Source organism: Nothoprocta perdicaria, unplaced genomic scaffold (assembly GCF_003342845.1).
Source record: "Nothoprocta perdicaria isolate Ctin4 unplaced genomic scaffold, notPer1 scaffold_20, whole genome shotgun sequence".
Taxonomy (NCBI): Eukaryota; Metazoa; Chordata; class Aves; order Tinamiformes; family Tinamidae; genus Nothoprocta; species Nothoprocta perdicaria.
The window spans coordinates 2559969-2581946 of record NW_020455205.1 but is presented as its reverse complement, the minus strand read 5'-3'; the positions used below and the strand labels follow the sequence as shown (position 1 = coordinate 2581946).

Here is a 21978-nt window from a genome sequence, read left to right as displayed (position 1 = left end):
CTCCTGGGCGGGCGCTGGTGAGGGACAATGAGGTCCCAAGCTGTTGCCTCAGGCCGCTGCGCAGGACTAACGCTCTCCGTGGTGCCTTTGTTTCAACAAGATGCTTGCAGGAGATATGTGGGGGCCTGGGTTCATGTAGGACGCTGGGGTCGAGCCGCAGGTGTCCTGCAGCTCCCTGAACAGCAGCCCCGGCCGCTGCTGCCCTGCAGCCTTGCTGCCCTCCAGCCTTGCTGCCCTCCAGCTTTGCACTGGGGCACAGAACAGCTGTGAGGGAAAGACTCGGTGCCGCTCTTCAGCAGCACGACTGCACACACAGCTTTCCATTTAACTTCTCTGTGAATTACACCCTCCAATACAGAGCTCATTTTTTATTTTGTAGCCAAATCCTGCAGGTACCGGTGGGCTCCGGCRTCCACTTTGTCTGGGAGTGCTGCAGTTACAAGCTGTCAGGTTAGCTCCACACCTCAGAYAATTTCGATAGCATTTGATGAGGTCACAATTTCCATTTAGCTATAATTTCATAAATTTCAATATTGCCTTTTACTTCTACACGGAGGTGAAGTTATGTAGTACTAAGCGGCGAAAGGAAAAGTCATTAGGCCCACTACAAAGCGCTGCTGGAGCGGAGCGCGGCGGTGAGTGCTGGATATTGCTCCAGCAGACACGCTCGCTATTCCCCCACGAGTCTGGGAGGGGGCTGCTCCTGCCCATGCCCCTCAGCAGGGCTGTTTGTCCCACGGCTCCTGGCCGTGGTGCCGGCGACGCAGGAGCTGCCACGGTGCCGGCGACGTGGGACCTGGGAGCCCGTCCAAGCGAGCGGGCAGCACTGGGACGCACCTACCCGCCCGCATCGACACGGTCACTGCCGCCCTTCAAGCCGCTCGCCCTCCTGTGCGATCAACCGCTGAGGTGCAGGAGGCAGCAGCAGCGGAGTGTGTAGGGCACGGAATTCAATTAGCCCGGGGCAGTGCAGATAAGGAGAGTGGTTACGGCATCTACTCCTTTTTCAAAGTGGCTTTTATTAAATAATGCTTTAACTTAAGGCCTTGTTTCCAGGGTGACCTGCAGAGAGATATTTCTTTTCTCAAAGTAACCAGCTGCAAGACGAAGTAATGAGATCTAAGAAGCTGCATCTCCTATAAAATGAACAATAAATGTAATTGTTAAGTAAGAAGAGAGGGAGACAACTTACTTTGTAAAAGCACATCTCACGTTCAAGGAACCWGATTGGTTTAGAAATCTCACTCAAAAAGTACTTTTGTTACAAAAAAAGCTTTACATAGAATCTTTCAGACAGTGGTGTTTTATTTAGCTATTATTCTACTTTCTATTCTATATTTCTTTGTCTCTGAGTTGTTTCACTTTGTTTGCAGTCCATTTTTATTTTGTTTGTACAAAGCAAAAATGTTTATACAATGATGAAGCACAGTGGTAACTGAGCTGTAGACATGTCAGGGAAATGTACTCCTTTGAAACGTGGAAGAACTTTGATTTCACTGTGCTTTTTAGCTGAACACAATCTATAGCTGTATTAAACAGAAAGAGACCGTGTCTCCTTCTGAACAACAACTGATGAAACGACACGAAGTCAGGACATGGTCTTGGGGTTAGTAAAAGCTTATTTTGCAGGAAGGGAACAAAGCAAGGAAAAAAGCTGCACCCGTTAGTGCTTTAACTGCTACCTGTTTTGTTCAAGGAGCACTCATATTTGCATTTAGATGCATTTTTACTATAAAATGTAGCGTGGGGAGAGATGGTGGCCCTGATGTGGCCAGGGGCAGGATTTCATCCCCTGTCACTGAGTGTGGCTCCTGCGCTCAGGTTTGGTGCTCCAACCTCCCTGCTGCAGTTAGTGCTCTCGTGAGAAGGTCTGAAGCAGGAATCATGCRAATGGTTCCTGCAAGGGGTCAGAAAAACACAGGATCCTCTGAGATTTGAAATAAGTTGGATTGGGTTTTAGTTGTGGTTTAGAGGCTTTAAGCTTGAGCAATACTCATCTATCAGTGAGTGTGAAAACCTTTGGTGTTTTGCATCTTTGACAAAGTCTTTTAAATGCCCTGTCCTTGCACCTGTATTGCAAAAATTGTTTGGAGGGCTGTGTAAAGGGCAAAACATTGAAACCTGTGTAACATAATGAAGTGCAAGGCGGCCTTAAAGGAGTTCCTTTGGCTTATACTTCACTGATACTTGTTGTATAGAATAGGGCTTTGTAGATCAGAGCTCGCMTGGCCTGCGGGCGCTTTGTATGGATGAAACATCTGTGTGACAGTCAGGTGGCTATTTCCTTCTTCCAAGCACGTAGGTAGAGGTCTGATTTAGATAACAATAAATGCACATTTTTTCTAGACTTGTAATGAAATATTACCTGTATTTGAAGCTCACTGTCAATTGCAGAGAAAGATAGGCCTCTCTCRTAGCATTTCTACTGGCAAGGTTTTGCTGGTAGCTTTGGAAATATTTACTGTCTTGCTTCCTGCTAGGGACGGAGGATGTGGCTCTGCGTTTGTGAAGGCTCCTCAGCCCTCTCTTAGGCCAGGAGATTAACTGCTGTCCTGCAAGTTTAGTCACTTGAAACTTCCCGTCACAAATCTCCCTGGTTCTGTAATTTTACTGAAACATCAGAGAGAGAGAGTCCAAAGTCCTCTGAAACATGAGTGAAGAAAGGAGCAGGGAGGCATCGTATAAACAAATTTGTTTAAACGAATGAGCCGTGTTCTGTTCATGTGGCCTGCGTCCAGCTGCTGATATTTTTTTAACCAAGTATTGCCTGCGAGATAGCAATTTAAAAATGCAGAAGGCCAGAAGTGAAGCATTGCTGCCCTTTTGCTGCTCATGAAGGAAGCGAGTGGCTGGAGACGCTCATGGTGAAGCACCAGGGAGGCGGCAAGGCCCTGTGGGCACTCACGGGGCTCCTCRCGAGCCCTTGTCCTCCTCAGCCTTTGCTCTCAGCTTGCCAGGGCTGCCAGCAGCCACGCTCGGGCAGCTTGCAAGGAGGGCAGCGCCCCGTAGAGCAAAGTGCTGCGCGGCCCYGTAGAGCAAAATGCTGTGCTGCTCCACACAGCAGAGCTTCTGCCGCTTAAAAATGCGTAATTGCAGAGGGAATGCACTGACTACTCTATTTCTCCTGTATTCGCTGCATTTTAGTCCTTGCTGCTCTATTCCCTTTTCCTGCTTATTACTGTAAACCTCAAATTGGAAGCCTCTGTAAAAGCAGTACTGGTAAAGCTGACTCTTTCTGTGTCACTTCGAGTTCAGGGAACAGCGGCCAGAGATGGATAATTGCTTGTGCACATTGAAGATTTTCCTGTAAATCCTAAGAATGAATTAAAACTTGTCAGTATTGTATTAGAGCAGTAATGATTACTTTCAGGTTGCAGTGTTGTGGCCAGCACTGTGCAGGCCAGTTTGTTGTCTGCAAGTTTACTCGTTGTGATAAAGTGATTTTGGCTGCTTAACTGCTGTGTCTTCAAGCATTTAATCCCTTATGTGTATCACCAAATTTCCATAATCCTTTTTGGATGACACTTTTCTTGCCAAACAGTGGGACTTTACGGAGGCAGGAAAGGGTCCAACCTTACCTTTTCCTGCTGTTATAGTTGCTGTGTCTGCCCTGATGCCCTTGCAGGATGTGTTAGTGGAGCAAAAATAAGAGGACAAGTCAGCTTGCCTGGGAGCACCAATGGAGGCTGTTACCAGCGAAGGAACCGCTGCGTGTGTGCGGGCTCTGCGCGGCGGCCCTTCCTCGGCGTGGGGCTGCAGTGAGGGCAGCGACTCCTGTCTCGCCCCACCGGGTAAGGCCCCTGTTCCCAARGGTGGTTCTGCCGGAGCGGCCAGCTCCTGGCAGCGGGGAGAGCTGGAGCAAGAGCGGCTCACAGACAGGGTAGCCAGGCTGGGAGCTGCTCCTCAGCAGTGTGCTAGTGGTTAATAGGAAAATAAAGCTTCTCAATCCTATTCTGAGGGAGATTGGCAGGCTTTTCAGTGCTAGAAATTACCAGATTTGGAGTCCCCTTGGCAAAATGGCATGTACAGAAAGGAGGCCCAAGAGGCAGGAGCAGGCGCGCCAGCACTCTGACAATTAGCTAAAAAGAATATAAGCAAAATCCGTTTAATGCAAGATAAACGCTGCCGAGGAGCAGGGGGAGAATTTTGGCATTTATTTTAACTGAGTTGCTGAACCCTAAGCTCAGATGAAAATTCAGAGCAGATGAAATTTAAGTGAGGACAAGGAAATCAGAGAGGCCCTTTGTTTGCAGGAAGCCCTGGGGTTATTTACCACTGTGCTGTACCTGTGAGCACCCCTTTCAGRAAGGTATGAAAACACAGAAATCCCTATTGAGCCGTAATTATTTTTCACTTCTTTAGTGAAGATTTTACTTTAAACGAGTTCCCTACCTATAAAATAAGCAAGTATTGTCCTTGCCAAGGATCTTTCAGCCTCTTCAGAATAGAGCATTTATATTGCTTAGGACAAAGTGAGTATCTTGAATGCTCCGTGTCAAGTCACGAACAAATGGCCCAGAAACAGTAGTACAGTACAGAGTGAAACCTGACAACTCAGGCTTAAAGGAAAGGAATGCTACTGCATGGGTTGATTGTGATCAACTTATCTTCGAGTGGGTTTATTAGCAACTTAATGGAATATTGGTTATTCAGGAGCCATAATAGCCCCCGCTGAAATGTCCATTCTGTGTGTGTTTCCCATACCCCGTGGAATGAGCAGAATGTGACAGTCGAGCTTTCAGCGGCCTTCATGAATTTTAAATACTTTTCAGCTGTGAAATGGGGCACATGGCTGGCGGTCAGCAGCGGGCAGGGAGCTGGCAGCCGCTGCGGGTGCTCTGGGGGATTGGGTGTCTCGCAGATAGAGAGCACTGGCCTTACCCAGGTGCATTCTTGGCCYGCTCCCCGCCTCCGGGCACGGGGAATATATTTCCCTACCCAGCATTTAACAATTGATCATTTTGTAATTGTAAGCAGAAAGTATTGAGAAGGTTACTTTCTCAGCATGCTTGTGTGAGACTTAAATTTCATGTCAGCATCTTTATCCAGCAAAATCTTCGCTGTCTCTTTCTGTAACAATCCATTCATGCCACTTGACTCTTCCACTAACCTGATATTATACTTAGCAGATCTCAGCGAGCCTCTTTTCTAGTGGCTTTAGGTTTCCCTGTTTTAAGTATTGTCTTTTTGGTTTTTTTCCTGCTAATAATTTATACCTGATTGAAATTATTTCCATTTGCAGTGGATTGAAATTTCAGCCTAATGTTTTATACCAAACAAGTTGATGGCTGGCTCCTGTTTTGTGGGCAATAGGCCCCTTCGCTTTAAGGGCTCCAGATCCTTAATGAGAAGGGAAGTGCAGACCAGTTGTATTGCGAGGGAGCCCCAGAGAGCTGGGCTGATGCAGTTCAGTTCTGCTTAGTTCTTAGAGTTTCCTAAGGGTATCCAGCTTAGGGGTGTTTTAATTGTGTGTACAAATGTAACTGCATTGCAATTGTTGCAGATTAACAGAACAATATTTGAGGGTAAGAGATGTCCCACAGAGTATGTTGCATGTTTTGTCTGTGGAATAATTTGCTGAAGGATTTCTGGTCATCTCCCCTATTTCTACATCTACATGAATCTATTTTTACAAAGATTATGACTAAAACTCTTAGTATGAAACAATCATGTCCTGAATGTAGGTTTTTGGTTGAATTTGAAATTATATAATGTCAGTTATGATTAGTGACTATTTCTGCGATAATCAGCAAGTGGATTTGGATGCGAGCTATGATGAACACACACAGGTTACCTGTGTGCCCCCACTGCGGTCCTTTCAGCTGTTCTACAACTAAACAAATTGTTGAAAAAGCTGCCCCTGCTTGGTAAGGACCAAACCTCAGAGCTGCCACCTGAGAGTGCTGGTATGGGCTCTGTGTTGTGACCCCAACTAACACAGCACTTTCTGCTCATTCCCGTTCCCATGTCAGCCTGGGTCTGCCTCGTACCCAGACATGTCCCTTTGTCCCTCCCATGGCCTTGTCTGCATGACAAGGAGCGCTTGGGTGAGCTGTGGTGACTGAGCTGCTGCCGGTGGAAGGAGCGTTGCCCCCTTGGCTGCTGCCGGGTAGGACACAGTGGCACCGCTGATGCCACAGCTACACCCAGCCGTGGGGTGACACCTGGCCCYGGAGCTCCCCGCTGGCACAGGGCAGCAGGGGTGGCGGGTACCAAACCCCTGGAAAAGGGGCTTTGGGTTGTTCTGGTTTAGCATCGGTGTTTCTGCGTGTGGTGATGCCTGAATAGCCTGGTTTGAATTGCAGAGTGTCAGTCTGTTTTGAGCTCTGCAGGTTGATCAAACCTCGCTCTGATCACCCAGAACTGAGGGGTCCTTGTGGTTTGGGCAGGCTCCTTAGGAGCAAGGCAGCTACCGTGTCATTCAGCGGTTTGCTGCCGCACAACCAGCAGTTCCCAGGGTCAGCTCTTGCCTTGTGCTGCCTTCCTGGGAGAGCACAAGCTGTGGATACTAAGGTTCTGAAGGAATAGAAGGGGGAATTGCCTGCCAAAGCCACTGTGGTCCTGCCTGCTTGCAGGAACAGGGTGGTGATGGCAGGTACAGGGTGTCCTTATCARGCTCTGCTGGAGGCCGCTTGCTGGGAGGGAGCTGACGTTGCTGGACTCTGCACATGATGCACACACAGCTTTGCAGTGTGATCTGCCATAAAGAGGTGGTTTCAGCACCTAACTCAGGGTCTTGTTCTTCCTGTGCTTCCTGACCAGCTTATTTAGAACCAGAGCCTTTTCTGGTACCAGCAGAGAGGGACCAGAACTAGAAGCAGGAGTATGAAATGCTGCCACAACCCACATCCCACTGGTTTCTGAAATCGTTGTACAGGAGGGTGTGCTTCTGACCTACTTAAAGCAAGAAAACAACCAGCAGGTAGCATTTTATTTTCAAAAAACTCGAGCTACTACAGTACTTCTTTATTTCCTCTGAAATATCTGCTAGCCCAGAGTGAAAATGTTTATCGCCGTGGAGAGACAGACGTCTCTCATCTCCAAGCCAAGCAGATTCAGAGAAGCTSGAAGTTGGATCATGACCAACACTGGTATCCAGTTGTGCAAAACCGAAGTCTGCCCTTCTTGGCCCTGGATTTGTCCATCTCTATTTATAGACTTCACTCAAAGCCTTGTTGAAAAATGCATTAGGTATCGATAGTGACACTCGGTGAGCTCAGAACTGATGGCTCCAGGAATAGTCACCTCAGAGAGATCATAGTCTAASTTTTGCWTCTATTAAGTCTGACATTTGCTTTGCACAGCTCAAAATGATGATTGAAACTACAATGGAGACTGAAATCCAGCAAGAAATTGGTGGTGGATGTAAAATTTCAGGGGACAAGGCAATAGTGTTTCTTGGGTTAAGAGTCCTTTCTGTTCGGGCTTTTGGTTAGGTCTCCGGGGAACCAAGCTGGTAGCACTTAAAGCTGAACTCTGCTGTTCTGGGAACCTAATTTAATGTCTGGCATATAGGATGATTTGCTGCTCTCCAAATCTATGTGAAACAGCAGTCTGCAGACAGTTGCCCCCTTTCACCAGGAGCCCCGAGACGCTAATTGCAGTCATTAGGAAGCACTTGGCTTGGCAGCATCCATAACTTCTGCTGAGCTCCAGCTGAGTCCCCACTCCAGGGTGGCCCTCCTGGCCCTCGCAGGGGCATCACTTCCAGCCCAGTCACTGGCCCCAGCATTAGCATCCCCGAGGAAAAGCCTCTCCTCTAAGGCTGGATCCAGAGTTACCAGCAGAACTTTCAGTGCAACGCTCAGGCCCATTGCTCAAAGTGGYTTCACTGTTTTTGCTGTCTTTTGAAAAGATAATTTTCTTCCCCCTGTCTCAACAAAAATCTCCTGATATGGTTAGTGCACAGAATGCCAGCAAATAATTAAGGAAGCAGCCTCTGTTTTGAGTCCATCAAATACTAATATAGAGAAGGAAAAATCACTGCACATCAGTTACAGTAATTGATGAAACGCATCAGTCTGGAGGGTAACGAGCTCCATTTTTAAAATGCAAGGAAATTAGATTCTTACAAATGTCATGCCAGTTATTGTCCTCTTTCCTTGAAACAGAACTGAGCTGGCTCAAGTCCATTGTCTCTCAATCAGCTTTGTGATGGTTTAGATACATTCCAGCTCACACCAGGAATGTGCTTATTAGAAAAAAAAAATACTACACAAAGSACACAAGCTTTAACACTCAACTGATGTACTACTAATGGGTGCTTTTACAATAAAACCCAGTATCATGTTACAAACTGAAAGCTGACCTTGAGTGATATGATACAGAAATCTTGAATGATACAGATGAGTGTTTTCTTTGTATGCCGCAGGTCTGACTACCTGGGCTACAGCCTTCAAATATAGGACAGAAAATAAGGGAATGGGACTTCTCTTGAGTGCCATGAAAAAAATAAACAGTTGTGTAGTGAGTATGCTTCTACTGGGTTCATCTCCAAATATTTTATGTATTTTTCTGTATATTTTACTATTTGCCTTCTAGGTAAGCTTGGCTACCTGCAGCATTTTATTCATCCAGCTTTTTTTTCAGTTATCTCCTGGAAGAAAAACAAAATGAAAACAGGTGGTGATTTATTCATAAATCAGAGCRAAGTCTGTATCTTTCATTCATTAGTAAATCTTACTACTATGCACTAACGTGAAGTGCACTATTCATAATTTTAAAATTAAGTTCACTCACTGTATTCCTGCTTTTAACTTCTTAGTTGAGGATTACAGTCACCTGTTCCTTGTTAGCCATTGCTGCTAGCGTTCTCCCTTGGGAAGCTGCTCCCCATCCTTGGTCATTCGGGAGTGCTTGCAGAAAAGCTTCCAAGGGCTGAGGTTGGAGCCACCCTCTCGCTTCCCTTTTGCAGTAACAAGGTAAAGGCTCAGGTGAACAGTGCAGAATTTACCATTTCTTAATCCCATCTCTGAATGGTGCAGTGTATTTTTCAAGATGGTCACGTACCTCTGGCATCAATACACTTTGGCCATGCTACTTTGGAGGACCTACTCGTGATTAATGTCACTTTGAAGATGCTGTAGCCGTGGTAATGGGTGTCTCAGCTAGGTACTGTGCAGGGAACTCTGCTGTGTGCAAGAGCAGATGGGTTGCTCGTTTTTGGCTTATTTTTTTCTAGATTCCTATATTTACAATTCCTGCTTTCCGAAACTTCTTTTTAATAATGTCACATCATCCTGCTCTTTTGCAGTCTGTGCTCCAATTCTCATTTCTTTACTGAATGAGCTTTCTGCTGTTGCCCTTGGTAAAAACAGTAACTCAGGAAGGCTTTTAATATTACCCAAGCAACGGATGTTGAAAGATATTCCTAGCATATGTCACCAGAGGTGTGAACTGTGCTTTCCAATTAAAACTTTGGGACTTCCTACTGGTTGCTTAAAAATCCTGCAAAACATTGAGCCATAGACTTGAATCCATTAACAACCTTGAGAGAGAAAAGATCCTGCTATTTATATGGCAGTTCTAACTTATTTCATTTTGTTTTCATAGCTAAAATGCACTCAACTGTTGAGGGAAAAACATCTTGAGCATCTTATAAATATCCTCCAAGMCGGGAACCATCATGAGGCAGATTAAGCAGGCTAGTTCTCTGTGATTTTGGACAATTTTTAGTTCGAGTAAGTTTTCTTAATGTGTGCAGTACAGCTGCATCAACCTCTGTAAATTAAGTAAGGAAAACAATTCACAGCATCTCTGACATAGTCTGTTGGTTAAATTGTAATCAGCATCTGCTAATTAAAACGTACATCTGGCTGAAATAGCAAATCCAAAGTCAATCTTTACCTTCCAGTATTCTCAGTAGCTAGGAGCTTTATGTTATTGCTACTCTAGTGCAAAAGTCATTAATAGGCGCTGGGATTTGAGGTATTGCTGCTCCTCTGCCTCTCCCTGGGAGGTTTCACGGTGTCTTTATCCCCAGCCCCAAGTGCCCTGCTTGGGGCCACCGTGTGAATTTATTGCATGGTGTAAGTGTGTCCTGCAGGCCTCTCACCCGCATGCTCTTGCCCGTCCACTGAGGCACTGCTGCTGTGACCGTGTTCACTGACTGTGTTCGAGTTGCTCTGGAGGAAGGCGTAAGGATTTTTCATCGTTGCGGAGCTCAGAYGTTTTCACCTGAGGTTTCCTGCTGCCTGGAGGGAGCCTGTGTGCGTCTTGGTGACCCGTTCCATGCTCTGCTCCTGGGCATGACTTCTCCCAGGCAGATCCGCCTTCAGCTTTGGCCCTGTTTAGCTTTCCGTCTGTCCGAAATACGGCGCCTCCTTTCCCCAGAACAGGCTGTGCACCTGCCTGGGGACRCGGGCGGCCCTGCTGGGGTGGGACAGGGGACTCTGCAGGGGAGCCACAGTCACCCGCTCCTGGCCTCCCCGCCAGCCAGAAGGGCTCCTGCCATTCAGCAAAGCGGCTCTCACAGAGCTTCCTCTCTAGCATTCTGGGTTGGAAGCTGTGGGGAACAGTGGATTAACTAGAGTTGTGTGAGCACAGAACAGGCCGGGTGATTCTTTTTCCTGTGCTTTGTCAGTCTGCCTTAAATAATCCCAGCTGATGGGTATATTTATTTACTCACATGCCTGTGGCTGGAGCATGCGTGTTCTAGTGCCAGGGCCTCCTTGTGCCCAGCCAGGAGTTTGCTGGTCTGCTTCACTCTGGCACAAATAGCAAGTCTATGTGCTCTTGGATGGGGAGCCGCCTTGCATAACACCACAATGATATTACTCCGTTTAAAACAATTTTCTGTTCTTTGGGGTCTTATGGCTCTAAGACATGTGGTGCCAGTAAAGATTTGGACTTCACAGGCCAAAAAAGCCCCTCCTGTGCCAGAGAGTGCACGGATGTTGTGGAATGGTGCTGTGCTTGTACAGGATAGCTTTCAAATATTAGGCCAGCTGTTTCCCATTTATTTTTAAAATACCACATGGATCCAGTTTTSCTTTTAAACTTGATTTTAAAGATCACCGGAGATAGGGCAACAAGAGCAGCAAGAAAGATTAAGCCTTACTAGTAAAGCTTAAGCACAGCTGAATGGAAATATAAACAGTGCCTCAGCCTGGAGACCCTCAAGACTGAAGTTTCAGCCTGAAATCATTTTAGCACCAAGAGAAAAACAAAGGATCAAAGAGAAATGTTAGTAATTGTAGTGAGGGCGCTGCCGCCCCACTCAGATCTGAGTGTTCAGGCCCTTGAGTGGGAACAGGAGAGGATGTCGGGGGATTTCCTACGTGGAGAATATCGCCCCTTGGTCTTAGATAGCTGCCGAGTCCAGTTCCCTGTTGCAGTGTAACCATCAGTGCTGTCTGGGTGGCACCTGCCTTCTCCCCATTAAACTTTGACCTGAGGCACCTGCTTGGCCATGTGGTTGGTCTAGGCTTGTCCATAAATTCAGTGGAGTGTGAGAAGGGAACAGAGAGAAAGAAGCACCTCCAGAGAGCAAACTGTGTCCTAGATGATGATGTGTCTAGTGTATCTCTTCTTTCCCCATCAGCTGTCCCTGCCATCCTCAGGGCTCCAGAAATGTATGTGGGACAGCCCAAATTCCAGAGAGCCCCGTTGTGGAAATGACCGGGGAACGTGTGCATGGTTGGATGGTGTCTGCCCCGCTGCTTCATCCAGCTCTGGATAGCCACGGCAGTGAAAGTGTGTGCTGCTAGTGCCCGAGACTGCTGCAGCTCCTGCAGGAGCTCTCTCTGCAAGGGCTGTGTCCCCGTCGCGTCCCACGGCCTGGCATAGCTTGGGAGAGGGCCTGGTAGAGTCACCGCGCTTGTCATGTGCTAGGAGACAGGCTCCTGTCACCCGAATCAGCTTCCTGGGGTTCTGGTCGAAATGCTCCAAGGACCATGTGAAACAGATAAATGGCCTGTGGGGTTTGCAAAGAYTAGAGCTAACAGACCTTAGAGCTAGCAGACCTTTGTGCAGCTCCTGCTTTTATAAATACWTGTGAGGTAGCTCTGGTTTAACACAGCAGTGAGGCTTCAGTGAGCACAAAGCTGCCCCTGTGTGTGATCAGAGGTCTCGTGTTCTGGTGGAAGAGGTCATATTTATTTTGACACCCTGTGAGTTGCAGTCATTAGCTTTCTGTGAGTGATTTGTCGCATGCAGACACCCCTTGTGGATAACAAGGCACCAAGATGGCAAGGGTGACAGACGACATGATTCTCGGTGGAGACAGCTTCTGCCCTTAACGTCCTTAGCAGCCTCTTACCGAGAGAGAAGGGACATAACAAAGTAGAATTCCCTGGCTCTGCTATGACTCTGTTTTAAACCTTTTATCAGGAAAGGGATTGGGACGGCCCCRTCTGCCTGCCACATGCAGGGGACTCAGGAGAGAGTCTGGGCACTGCAATGTGCAGGGTCACAAAGGACCCTGCCATCCATTTCGCTGAAGTCTATTGACTGACATTTTTATTGAAGATAAGCCATTTCATATAGGCTTTTTTGTAAGATTTGCAAAGGTGCAGATTAACTAATAGTCTCAACAACTTTCTTTTAAACAGGTTGAAGCCATGAAGAAAGTATTAGAAAGCCTTAACCTCAATATAGTAGAGATGGTAGATGAAAATGCAACCTTGGATGGTGGAGACGTCTTATTTACAGGTACAGTTGTAGTGAATTTGCTGTTTATGTATTTTGATGTCCTAGAAAATGCCTGTTATCTGCTGATGCCCAATAAACTGTCATTTGTGTAGTCTCTTAAATCAGTTGTTTACTGAACGTCAGGTCGGAGCAGACAGATGAATTTTCATTGCAACACTCAATATCCTGACTAATGTCTGAGTAAATGAACTAGCAACACAGTACAGAGAACAGTACTGTGCATACAAATTTTATTTTAGCTTGGAAAGTGCCAATAAGCAGTCAGCTGACTGCAGTTGTTTCGTATTTCCTATTACCAGCAGCTACATTCACACAGACTCATATTCAGGAATTCTAAATGCTTAATCCAGACAATTGCTGCTGGTTCAATGAATTGCATACAAAAAAAAAAAGGCAATTTTAGTTTATGGCAAAAGTGGTGGAGTTGCCTGCCAGATGTCGTGTGTTAGACAACTTACATGCGTGGCTGACTTCAAAGGTGAAGATACTGGCCATGTTATTTATGTCATTAAACCCACTGGGCACTTTTTCACATTGGTGCATATATTGCTCCCTGTCTGTGGTGAATGAGCCTGTTTATTCTGATCAGCATCAAAGTAGACCCACTGCTTGCCTAAATTCACAAAGGGGAGACAAGGGTCTCAAAAGAGGCAAACTGAAGAAGGCTTTTCTAGCATGGTGCAGGTCCAGCACTGCAGCTCGAGGAGGCCACATCTGCATCGCTGCCTTCGAGAGCAGAGGAGGCCGCTGAGGGAGGGGGAAATGGTCAGTCAGTTCCCTGCTGATGTAGCCCAGCTGCTCGCTGCCCTTACTCAGTGTCCGTTGAAGAGCTTTAGACAGGGAAGCTACGTATGTTTCTAACAAAATCCTTCTTCTGGAAAAAGATAATCAGTTTAAATTACCAGCTCACAATTATAAGTTGCATAATTTTAAGATGAATTTTCAGTCTTATTACTCAACTTGAGCAAAGAAAGAATATTACATCCATAAATAACTGTTTCAAAATATCTGTAAAGCTGTTCTGTTTTTAAAGTGTGTATTTTCTGGTGAAGGTGCTGATGATGTGATTTTTTTTTTCTTTCTTTTTTTTTTTTTAAAAAAAAAAAAGCAATAATTGTTTTGCTCTCCATTGTCGTTTTTTCATTCCAGGCAGAGAATTTTTTGTGGGTCTGTCTAAGCGGACAAATCAACGTGGAGCAGAAATCTTGGCCGACACATTTAAGGTTTGTAGATTCATTCATGTCACAGGAAATGCAGGCTATGATCCACTGAACCAATTTAAGAATTATACTGACCGAGATGTTTGGTAACAATAACTTGAAGTCTTAAGTGATTTATTTAGGACTTATTTAATAGAAAAATAGCCCAACTTACTGAAATTGTCTGAACCTCCTTTGAGTGACATAGGCTAAATTTGGATCAGAAATGTGAGGTTCTTGCATGAGAGTAGCTTGGACAGTGGGAGGCTTTGGTCATCTGCAAGCATATCAGCATTCATGTTTTAGATCTGAGAAGCTTAATAATATATAGCAACGTGTTCTTTTTGCTGGTCCCTGGAGAGATTTAATGTACATAGTGTTTAATTACACATTTTAATGTATTTCTTTACAGTTGCAACAATAGTAATATTTGAAACATGTTCTGGATTTTACTCCAGTGCACAAGACAAGACAAGCTGGTCCAGAGGGGTATGTCATACTTAAACAGTTGACACTGTGCCCTGGGATATGTTGCTATTGTTAATTTGCAGAGAGTAAAACTAATTATGAAATGTCTCAATATAATTATGGAATTAGGGCAATTTAAAAATATTTATAGCATCCGTTTTTTGCTCCCGTACAGGATTACGCTGTCTCCACAGTCCCTGTTCATGATTCTTTGCATCTGAAGAGTTTTTGCAGCATGGCTGGACCAAACCTGATTGCTATCGGATCAAGTGAAGCTGCACAAAAAGCTCTCAAGGTAAACTGTATATGAAAATAAGTCTGTAAGAAAATCTAAACAATAAATACTGGCTTTTATTTCTGCTCAAGGGTACTGGAATCTTAAAATAGGTATAGATCGATGAATGAGGAAATCATTGTGTCTCAGGGATCCTGTATGCAAAAACCATAAAAAAAAAAATACTGGGCAAAAGAATAGTGATGTTCATTTGATTTTAGCTACCTATAGTAAGTTTTAAAATGGATTATACAGGTTACTACTAAAAGCTTTAATGTCTGAAAAGGTAATAATCTGGTGAAAGGAGAGGCTGGAGGAGACAACGGGTCAGAGTGGCAGGAGGTGTTCGCTTCAGATGATGCCTTGAGTGAACAGGAGATGTGATGGCTTTTGAAATGCTGGATGAAAAGTAGAAGATTCAGCACGAAGATGAAGGTAGATCTCAAGATCCGATCCGTGCTGCAAAGATGGCCTGTATCTGATATTACAGTATAGACTTCAGGGATAAAAACAGGAAATAACTCTGGCAGCAGGGACTAGGGTCCAGGACTGCAAATTCTCAGATTATACTCGTTCTTTCACAAGCATATAAAAAAAAAAAAAATACAGGCTTTGCTCTTTTGTGCTGCAGACTGCCCTCCCCCTACAATAGGCTATGATTATTAATCTGTGCAGGAAACTAACTGTGTTTCCTTTACAGAGAATAGGAAGGAGTAGAGATTGCTCTGTTTAATAAATGAGCTATCTTAAATCCCCTCTTGCTATGATTGTAAGGCATAATTTAAAGAGGAGCACTGCTGTTTGTGCTTAAGGGTACTGGTCAGAATCAGGGGACTGTTGAGCCATGCAGAACTGCTACAACAGCAATAATACAACTCTGAAATCAGCATTACATGGATCCAGAGGGCTTTGGAACCTATCCTGCATATCTTATACACCCCTTTAGCTTCAGTAAGCTACTGGCATTTATTAATTAAACACATCCTTAAGTGTTTGCAAGCTGGGCAGAGATTTTTTTTTTTTCTTATGTGGTAACAATCCAAGATTTAAAATGTTGTCAGTCCCCTGCTAGGATAAAGCCAGTGTTTCCAATGTGCTCAGGATCTCCCCTGCTGGACATGAGCTGAATGGGAGAGGACACAGCCTGGCCGGGTGCAGGGCCTGGGCAGCACCTGCGAACCCCAGCGAGCTTGGAGCTCTTGGAACATCGGGGTGCTCCCTTGGCCTCGCTTTAAGGTGCCCCTTCAGCTGGACAAGCCATGGAAGTTACTCCTATCTTGAAAGTCACTGCACAAAGCTCTCGGCGTAGCCTCGAGCTGCAGCTCTCCTGCGTTCAGCTCTGGGAAATGCACTGCAAATGGCTTTGTTCGCAGAGGTCTGATGTTCCCCAGTGCTGTAAGATTGATTTAGGCTACGAGGACAAGTGCCACATGCCCTCCCCTATGAAATATGCTCTCAAATATTCAGACTCCAAGTAGAAACACACTGTGAGCAGCAGCCTGATAACATTTGCAGAAATCCACACAGCCCTACACACACTTGTGTGCAGTGTTTATAAACACGAGCAAAATTCAAATGCAATGCTGCTCGCTCAGAGCTGCAATTTGAACTTGAGCCAGTGCTAATCTGAGAACTCTCCCACATGATTAAAGCCTTTTGCACAGCTCAGCTAATCATGTTGCAATACCTCAATTCAGCTAATGTAGCCAAAATTATTTTTTGGAAAAGCTGATTAAAAGATGTTGGTAACTTGCTGTCAAGTAAATACAGTCATTAATAAAAGTACAGTGAAATACAGATACATTTTGAACAGGAAATTATAAGTAAGAAGGAAATCTAGCCTTGCTTATTAGTGGATAGCATTTAAAAAAAAAATCAGCTATCAGTTTTCATTAAATTTCAGTTTATTCCTCTGCATCAGAGGTTTAGCAGTGCATGCTAAACTTAGGTTTCTGTAGTGTCATGCATTTATTGCTTACTGCACATRCACACTACGAGTTGAGGTTAGGAACACTAGAGAAGCCCTTGGAACTGTGGTTCTGAGGCACATGCCCAATCTCACTCTTCACTGGAAACTGAGAGGTTATAGCAAGCATTCACGTGAAAAATGGAGCAAAATATAAGGCTTTCAGGAGCATATTCCTTGCTTGTTGTATTGGATCAAAAGCCATTCTAACCTTCGGGAACCAGGAGCTGATTCTCCAAAATATGGAATGCCAAATCTTTGCAGAGATGTCTTGAAAACAAATAAAAGAATAGAGCATCTGTCCCAGAAGTGACAGTATTGGTAGTATTTATCACTAGATTCGTCTAACTTGTGAATTTTTGCTTTTTTAACCTCAGTTTTTTTAACCTGAGTGTTTTTTATATTTGTTCGCTTACCTCTGGAGAAAAACATATTGGTCTGTAATAAACAATCTTGTAGAATAAAAATTGCAGTAGGATTTTTGAGGTAGTGATACCCTCAGAAATTTCTCCCTGGATTCTACCAGACCGATGGAGCTACAACAGTGCTGCACAACCTGCCAGCTACTCCTCTCATTACCCATCACTGGCTTGTATTGCGAAGCCGTCCCTAGAGCTTCTACTAAGTCATCTGCTTGTGACAGCCCAGAATGCTACTTATCTGTTTGATGTTTTGATGTTTTGATGTTTTGTTATTCAGACCTCTTTGTTGATGATGGTTTTCATGTCTGCTGTAGAAATCTCATCCTACGAGCAAGGTGATTAAGCTACTTGGAGTACCCATGGTAGTTCAGTAGCTTTCATTTGGCAGTTTTGTAGCGTGTCTTGTTAGGCAATAAGTGAACTGTGTCATACTATGCTAATATTTTATGTGTGAAGTAGCCTTTTTTTCTATTAACCATCTTGTTTGAAATATGGTAGTTTTTCATCGTTCTTTATATTGCAATTCATGCATCTGTGCAATTCTTAAAGGGCAGAAGAATAATTATCTGGTGCTCAAGTGTGACAGAACGCAATGGATTGTGAGTTTAGTGCCATCTATGGTAATGTAAATGCTGCAAGTGAACTATCAAATGACTGCCTAAAGTTTGGGATTATAGAACACATATTATAAGCCAATATTAAATCAGAAGTGACATTTTGACCATGAAATCCTCTTCAGGCTCTAGCAGGTACAGAATATCTGTTTGAGCTGCAGCTGAAAAGTGATGCTACRTGAAACTGTGAAAAAGAGAAAGACAAATTAACAGCAGAAATTATCATTGCCTGCAGTGGATATTAGAGCTGGAGCTTTAACTTCCCTCTGCTGTTTCAGCATGCATTATGTCTGTTTTGCAGTTAATCTCATTCCTAATTCCATGACTGAATGTTTCCCGTAGCTGTTGAGTGGATAAAGCCTAGGATTATTTTTTTCTGTTCTCTCAGTGAGGCCAGGATTTCCTCCAAACAAGTCACCTTTGGGATCTGATCCTGTATTCCTCGAGACAGGGGCTTTGCCATGAAGGGCACGTGCAGCTCGCTGGTGCAGGGAGGAGCTGGTCCAGCAGATCTCGCTGTCCTGTATTTCCACGTGGAGGGGAGCAGCCTTGGGCCTGGCTGAGACGGCAGTGCCCATCACCCTGAGCCTGGCAGTTGAGGTTTCAGTAGCAAAGGGAAATGGTAAGCAGGCCTGTGATGGGAACAGTGACACAGCATCAGTTATGCAGTTCTTTCCTGCTAAAATCCTATAAAGCCTGTGTTTGTGTCCTTTGGATACTTGTGTACATTAGTGAAATACGAATACCCTGAAATATCCTTCTCTTGCTATAAAACCCTCTTGTTTTCCATGGTGAGTGAAGGCTTGAGCGGGGGCTGTGGATGACAGAATTCTCAGTTAAGAAACTTGTCTAGGATCAAACCCTTCTATGTCATCCTTTGGATAACTCGGCAGCAATCCCGTAGGACTTTAGAGCTGTACATGTTGTTCCCAGCTTGGCAACCTCAGATGTTCTCTTGCAAGTGGTACATTTTTTATTAGTAGCAAATGCTTGCTAATGAAGCTGTTCTCTCATCCACTGGGAAATGAGTTGTGCTTTAGGCAGGCTCTGATGTTAATGCTCTCCTGAGCATTAATCCCAGGGTTTTCTTGCAGGATTGCTAATGAAAGCTTAGGTGTCGTGCCAGCTGACCCCACTGCTTGCTGGGGTAACGTGGCGTTCGCAGTGCCCACGATTGCTGCTCATCTTGGAAGAGAGAGGAGGCTGCGAAGGAAACACCTGGCAGTGGGAAATCCAGCGTGGTCCTGGGGCCGAGGACTGGGAATTAGAGAGCAGCGATGCCAGGGTGTGGCCTGAGCTGAGCCTGAGCCACTGACTAGCCAGGGCGCTCTCCAGGAGCTGGGAATAAATGACGAGTAAGTTTCAGTTTCAAGGGAAACATCTGGATTTCTACCTGAAAGTACTATATTCTTGGCTGCTTTTTTCAGCCTCAGCCCATGGGCTTTGGTCATTCCCAAGGAGTGGGTGCAGAGGGAGCAGGACAGCCTGCACACTCAGAGCACCCACGGCTGCGGAGCCTGCAGCCTCCCCAGCAGAGCCTGCCCTGCCCTGGCATCAGGCCCSCCGCGCTCTGGCTTCCTTAGTCGACGAGATCTCGTTATGGTCTGGAATGCACTGGGGTACATCTAGTAGTGGGACAGTATGGCTTCAGCGGGTGTCATTCTCTTTGTTTTTCACCCCTCTTCAGTAAAAGACACCAATGATGTCATTGCTTTGCCTGGTCCTTGACCCTCCCATTCAGTATCTTCTAGTGGGAGTGGAACTGTTCATTCAGCTCCTAAATTATCCCGTGGGGAACACTTACAAATGCAGCTCGGTGTGCTGTTTTGATGGAGGTTGGGGAAGCCTATAAAGCCCCATCCTAAGGATAAAATAGAAGTCCGTTTTGGGTGGCTAGGCCCTTGGCCTGAGTCCAAGACCCTGATCCGTGCGCTGTTTTCAGGGACTTAGGAGCGAGAAGTTGTTATAGCAGTGGCGGGGTTGCCCYCATTCCTGTCATTTAATGCCTTTTGTTCTCACTGTGTCTTGTATAACTGAAGCCGCTGTGGTGTGCCAGCTTTAAAAAGCAGAAARCCTTTTTTCCCTCCCCTAGAGCAGTTAGAGTGCCAGCATGAAAGCTAAGGAATTCCTAGCTCGGTATCACAAAAGAGGCTGCAGAATAGGCACCTAAGTGAAAACTTGGTATATCCCGTGTTCTTAGAGAGCTCTGGGCTGAAAAGACTCTTCCCACTGTCTGTGGAGAGTCATTCTTTTCTAGTAATTCGGAAGTTTGCGTGAATGCGTTATCTCTCCTTCCCTAGGAATCCATCTCTTCTGCCTCTGCTTATTCCCTGCATGAAGTCATAATCCCCTGTTTACAATATCACAAAGGGTTGCTATGGACATTATTGCTAATATTAATAAGCAGAGAGGATGACTTCAGGTGGGGAGTGAGCAGAGAGTGCAGATGAGCGCTGGCTTTTGTGTGGTGCTGTAACAAAGGAGGAGGCCAGTGGAATCCAGAGAGCAATTGACACTTGCTCCCAAGCATCATTTTTAAAAAGTTCCATGAGACATTTGCTGCTCTCAGCCTCATAGATAGGAAAATTAGTTAATTTATAAAATTCTGTACATTTTCCTTTAGCTCATATTTGTTTGCTCTGGCTCAGGTCCCATGAGATATTGCATACTTTCAGCTYTTCCTGATTTTCCATTACTTTCTGAATAAGGGACATCAGCATCTCACAGATCACAGATCCTCACTGAATACACATCACATGGTACTTTAAAAAGACATCTAGTTGCTTTTTTGTTGTAATTATTTTTGAGTTAAATGTATTAAACTTGCTGCAACCATCATCAATGGTGTTCAGTTTGCCTGTAGGCAGTAGAATCTAGTCTTTCTGGAGTATGCCGGTTAAAAGGATAGCAATTTATAGGATAAAAGGGTTGTATTAGGATTTGTTGTTGTTTTTAAGACAAGGAATGTCCCTGTAAGTGCCTAAAGACCGGATGTCCCCTTAAGTACTGGTAAGGCTGTCRGGGGCTGGGAACGGGCGGACTGCAGGTTGTTGGTCCTCGGGACGCTTGGAAAGCGGCACCGGGGCCGAGATGCAGAGCGGGTCCATGGGGCTGGGCAGCCCCRCGGCGCTGAGCAGTGCACCTGGACATGGCTGCAGACGGGGCTCCCAGGGAGGAGGAGTGCAGGGAGCCGGCGGGGAGAGGTTTCCTGAAGAACTGCGTTCTGGAAAACGTGACGGAGAGGGTCTAGCAGGGGAGAATGAACGCGGAGTCGCAGCTGTTGAGAGCATGAGGTGAGGGAGGGTAAGCAGCACTCTGGCTGCTTGCTGCTGAAGACACTGGGCATAGTGAGCCTGGCAGATTGGGATGTGCTGCTTTGGAGGAGATGTCCAGAAAGGTGTAAAATACAGCAGTTCTGTTGTACCCAAGGATAGGGTATAGAATAAAATATACAGAGAGGATTCTGTACCTGACAAGGAAACTTAGATCATTTCTGCTGTGGTTTTACAGCTTGGCCCCTTCCTATTGATTTGGCGCCAGTGTCTTCTCTCCCGCCTGTGCGTGTTACTGGGATGTCACTGCTGATGGATCCTGGCATTCAAGCGAGACCGCTGCTCTTTGCAGCCCTGCTCTGCTCTCCCCTCTGGGCACCCTGGTCACTTGCTTTCGGTCACTGTTCTCACTGCTGTTGAGTAACGTGATTTGTATGACAGGCTGTCTGTTCTGGCCAGGTGCAGAACTGTGTCATCTCTCTAACCTGCTCTTTCTGTACTGCGCTTTTCTGTGCTGAACCTAGAGCTGCTGCTTTCCATCCTCCGTGTTGTTACTTCAGATTTGACTAACTGAAGAAGAAACTTAGGAAACAGAGACTGTGAAATAAAACAGTGAAGGAAATTCAGCTTGAATGAATGTATAGTGATGTGCCACAGGCAGGGGAAGGACAGCAATGAGCTTCATGTGCAAAATAACATGTTCTGAGTCGCCATTACGATGGAAATAGGATCCTGGGCTTGTTGGAACTATCAGTAGTGGTCAGAAAAGCAAATGTGGATCATCATTATACCTCTGCATAAAGCTGTGATGCATCTGCATGTTGGATGTTGCATGCACTTTGCATGTCAAATCCTGTCATTGAGGTAGGGAAAAAGAGGGAGAGCAGAATGGGAAAGTTTCAGAAAAGAACATTAAAAATGACCCATGACTTGGAAYAGTGTGCTAAAGGGGACAAACTAAGCAAGCAGTGCTCGTTGTCATGTTGAGGAAGAAGAACATTTACTGTGTATCTGGTTTTGCTGTTGGGTATAACAAGGTGCATTGCAGTAATGATGGTTTTGGTAGCTCTATGTCCTGTACTGATCTGTATGTGAATAGGGCCCAGATGTCA

At 45.3% G+C, this 21978-nt stretch overlaps 1 protein-coding gene across 1 annotated transcript in view; it reads left to right on the top strand.

Annotated features, from left to right (window-relative positions):
* DDAH1 (dimethylarginine dimethylaminohydrolase 1) overlaps positions 1 to 21978 on the top strand; it is a 56996-nt gene that overhangs the window by 26991 nt on the left and 8027 nt on the right. The window contains exons 2-4 of the mRNA XM_026037895.1: positions 12552 to 12651; positions 13801 to 13874; positions 14494 to 14613. Of these exons, the coding sequence (XP_025893680.1) occupies positions 12552 to 12651; positions 13801 to 13874; positions 14494 to 14613 (294 nt within the window). The remainder of the gene's footprint in view (positions 1 to 12551; positions 12652 to 13800; positions 13875 to 14493; positions 14614 to 21978) is intronic.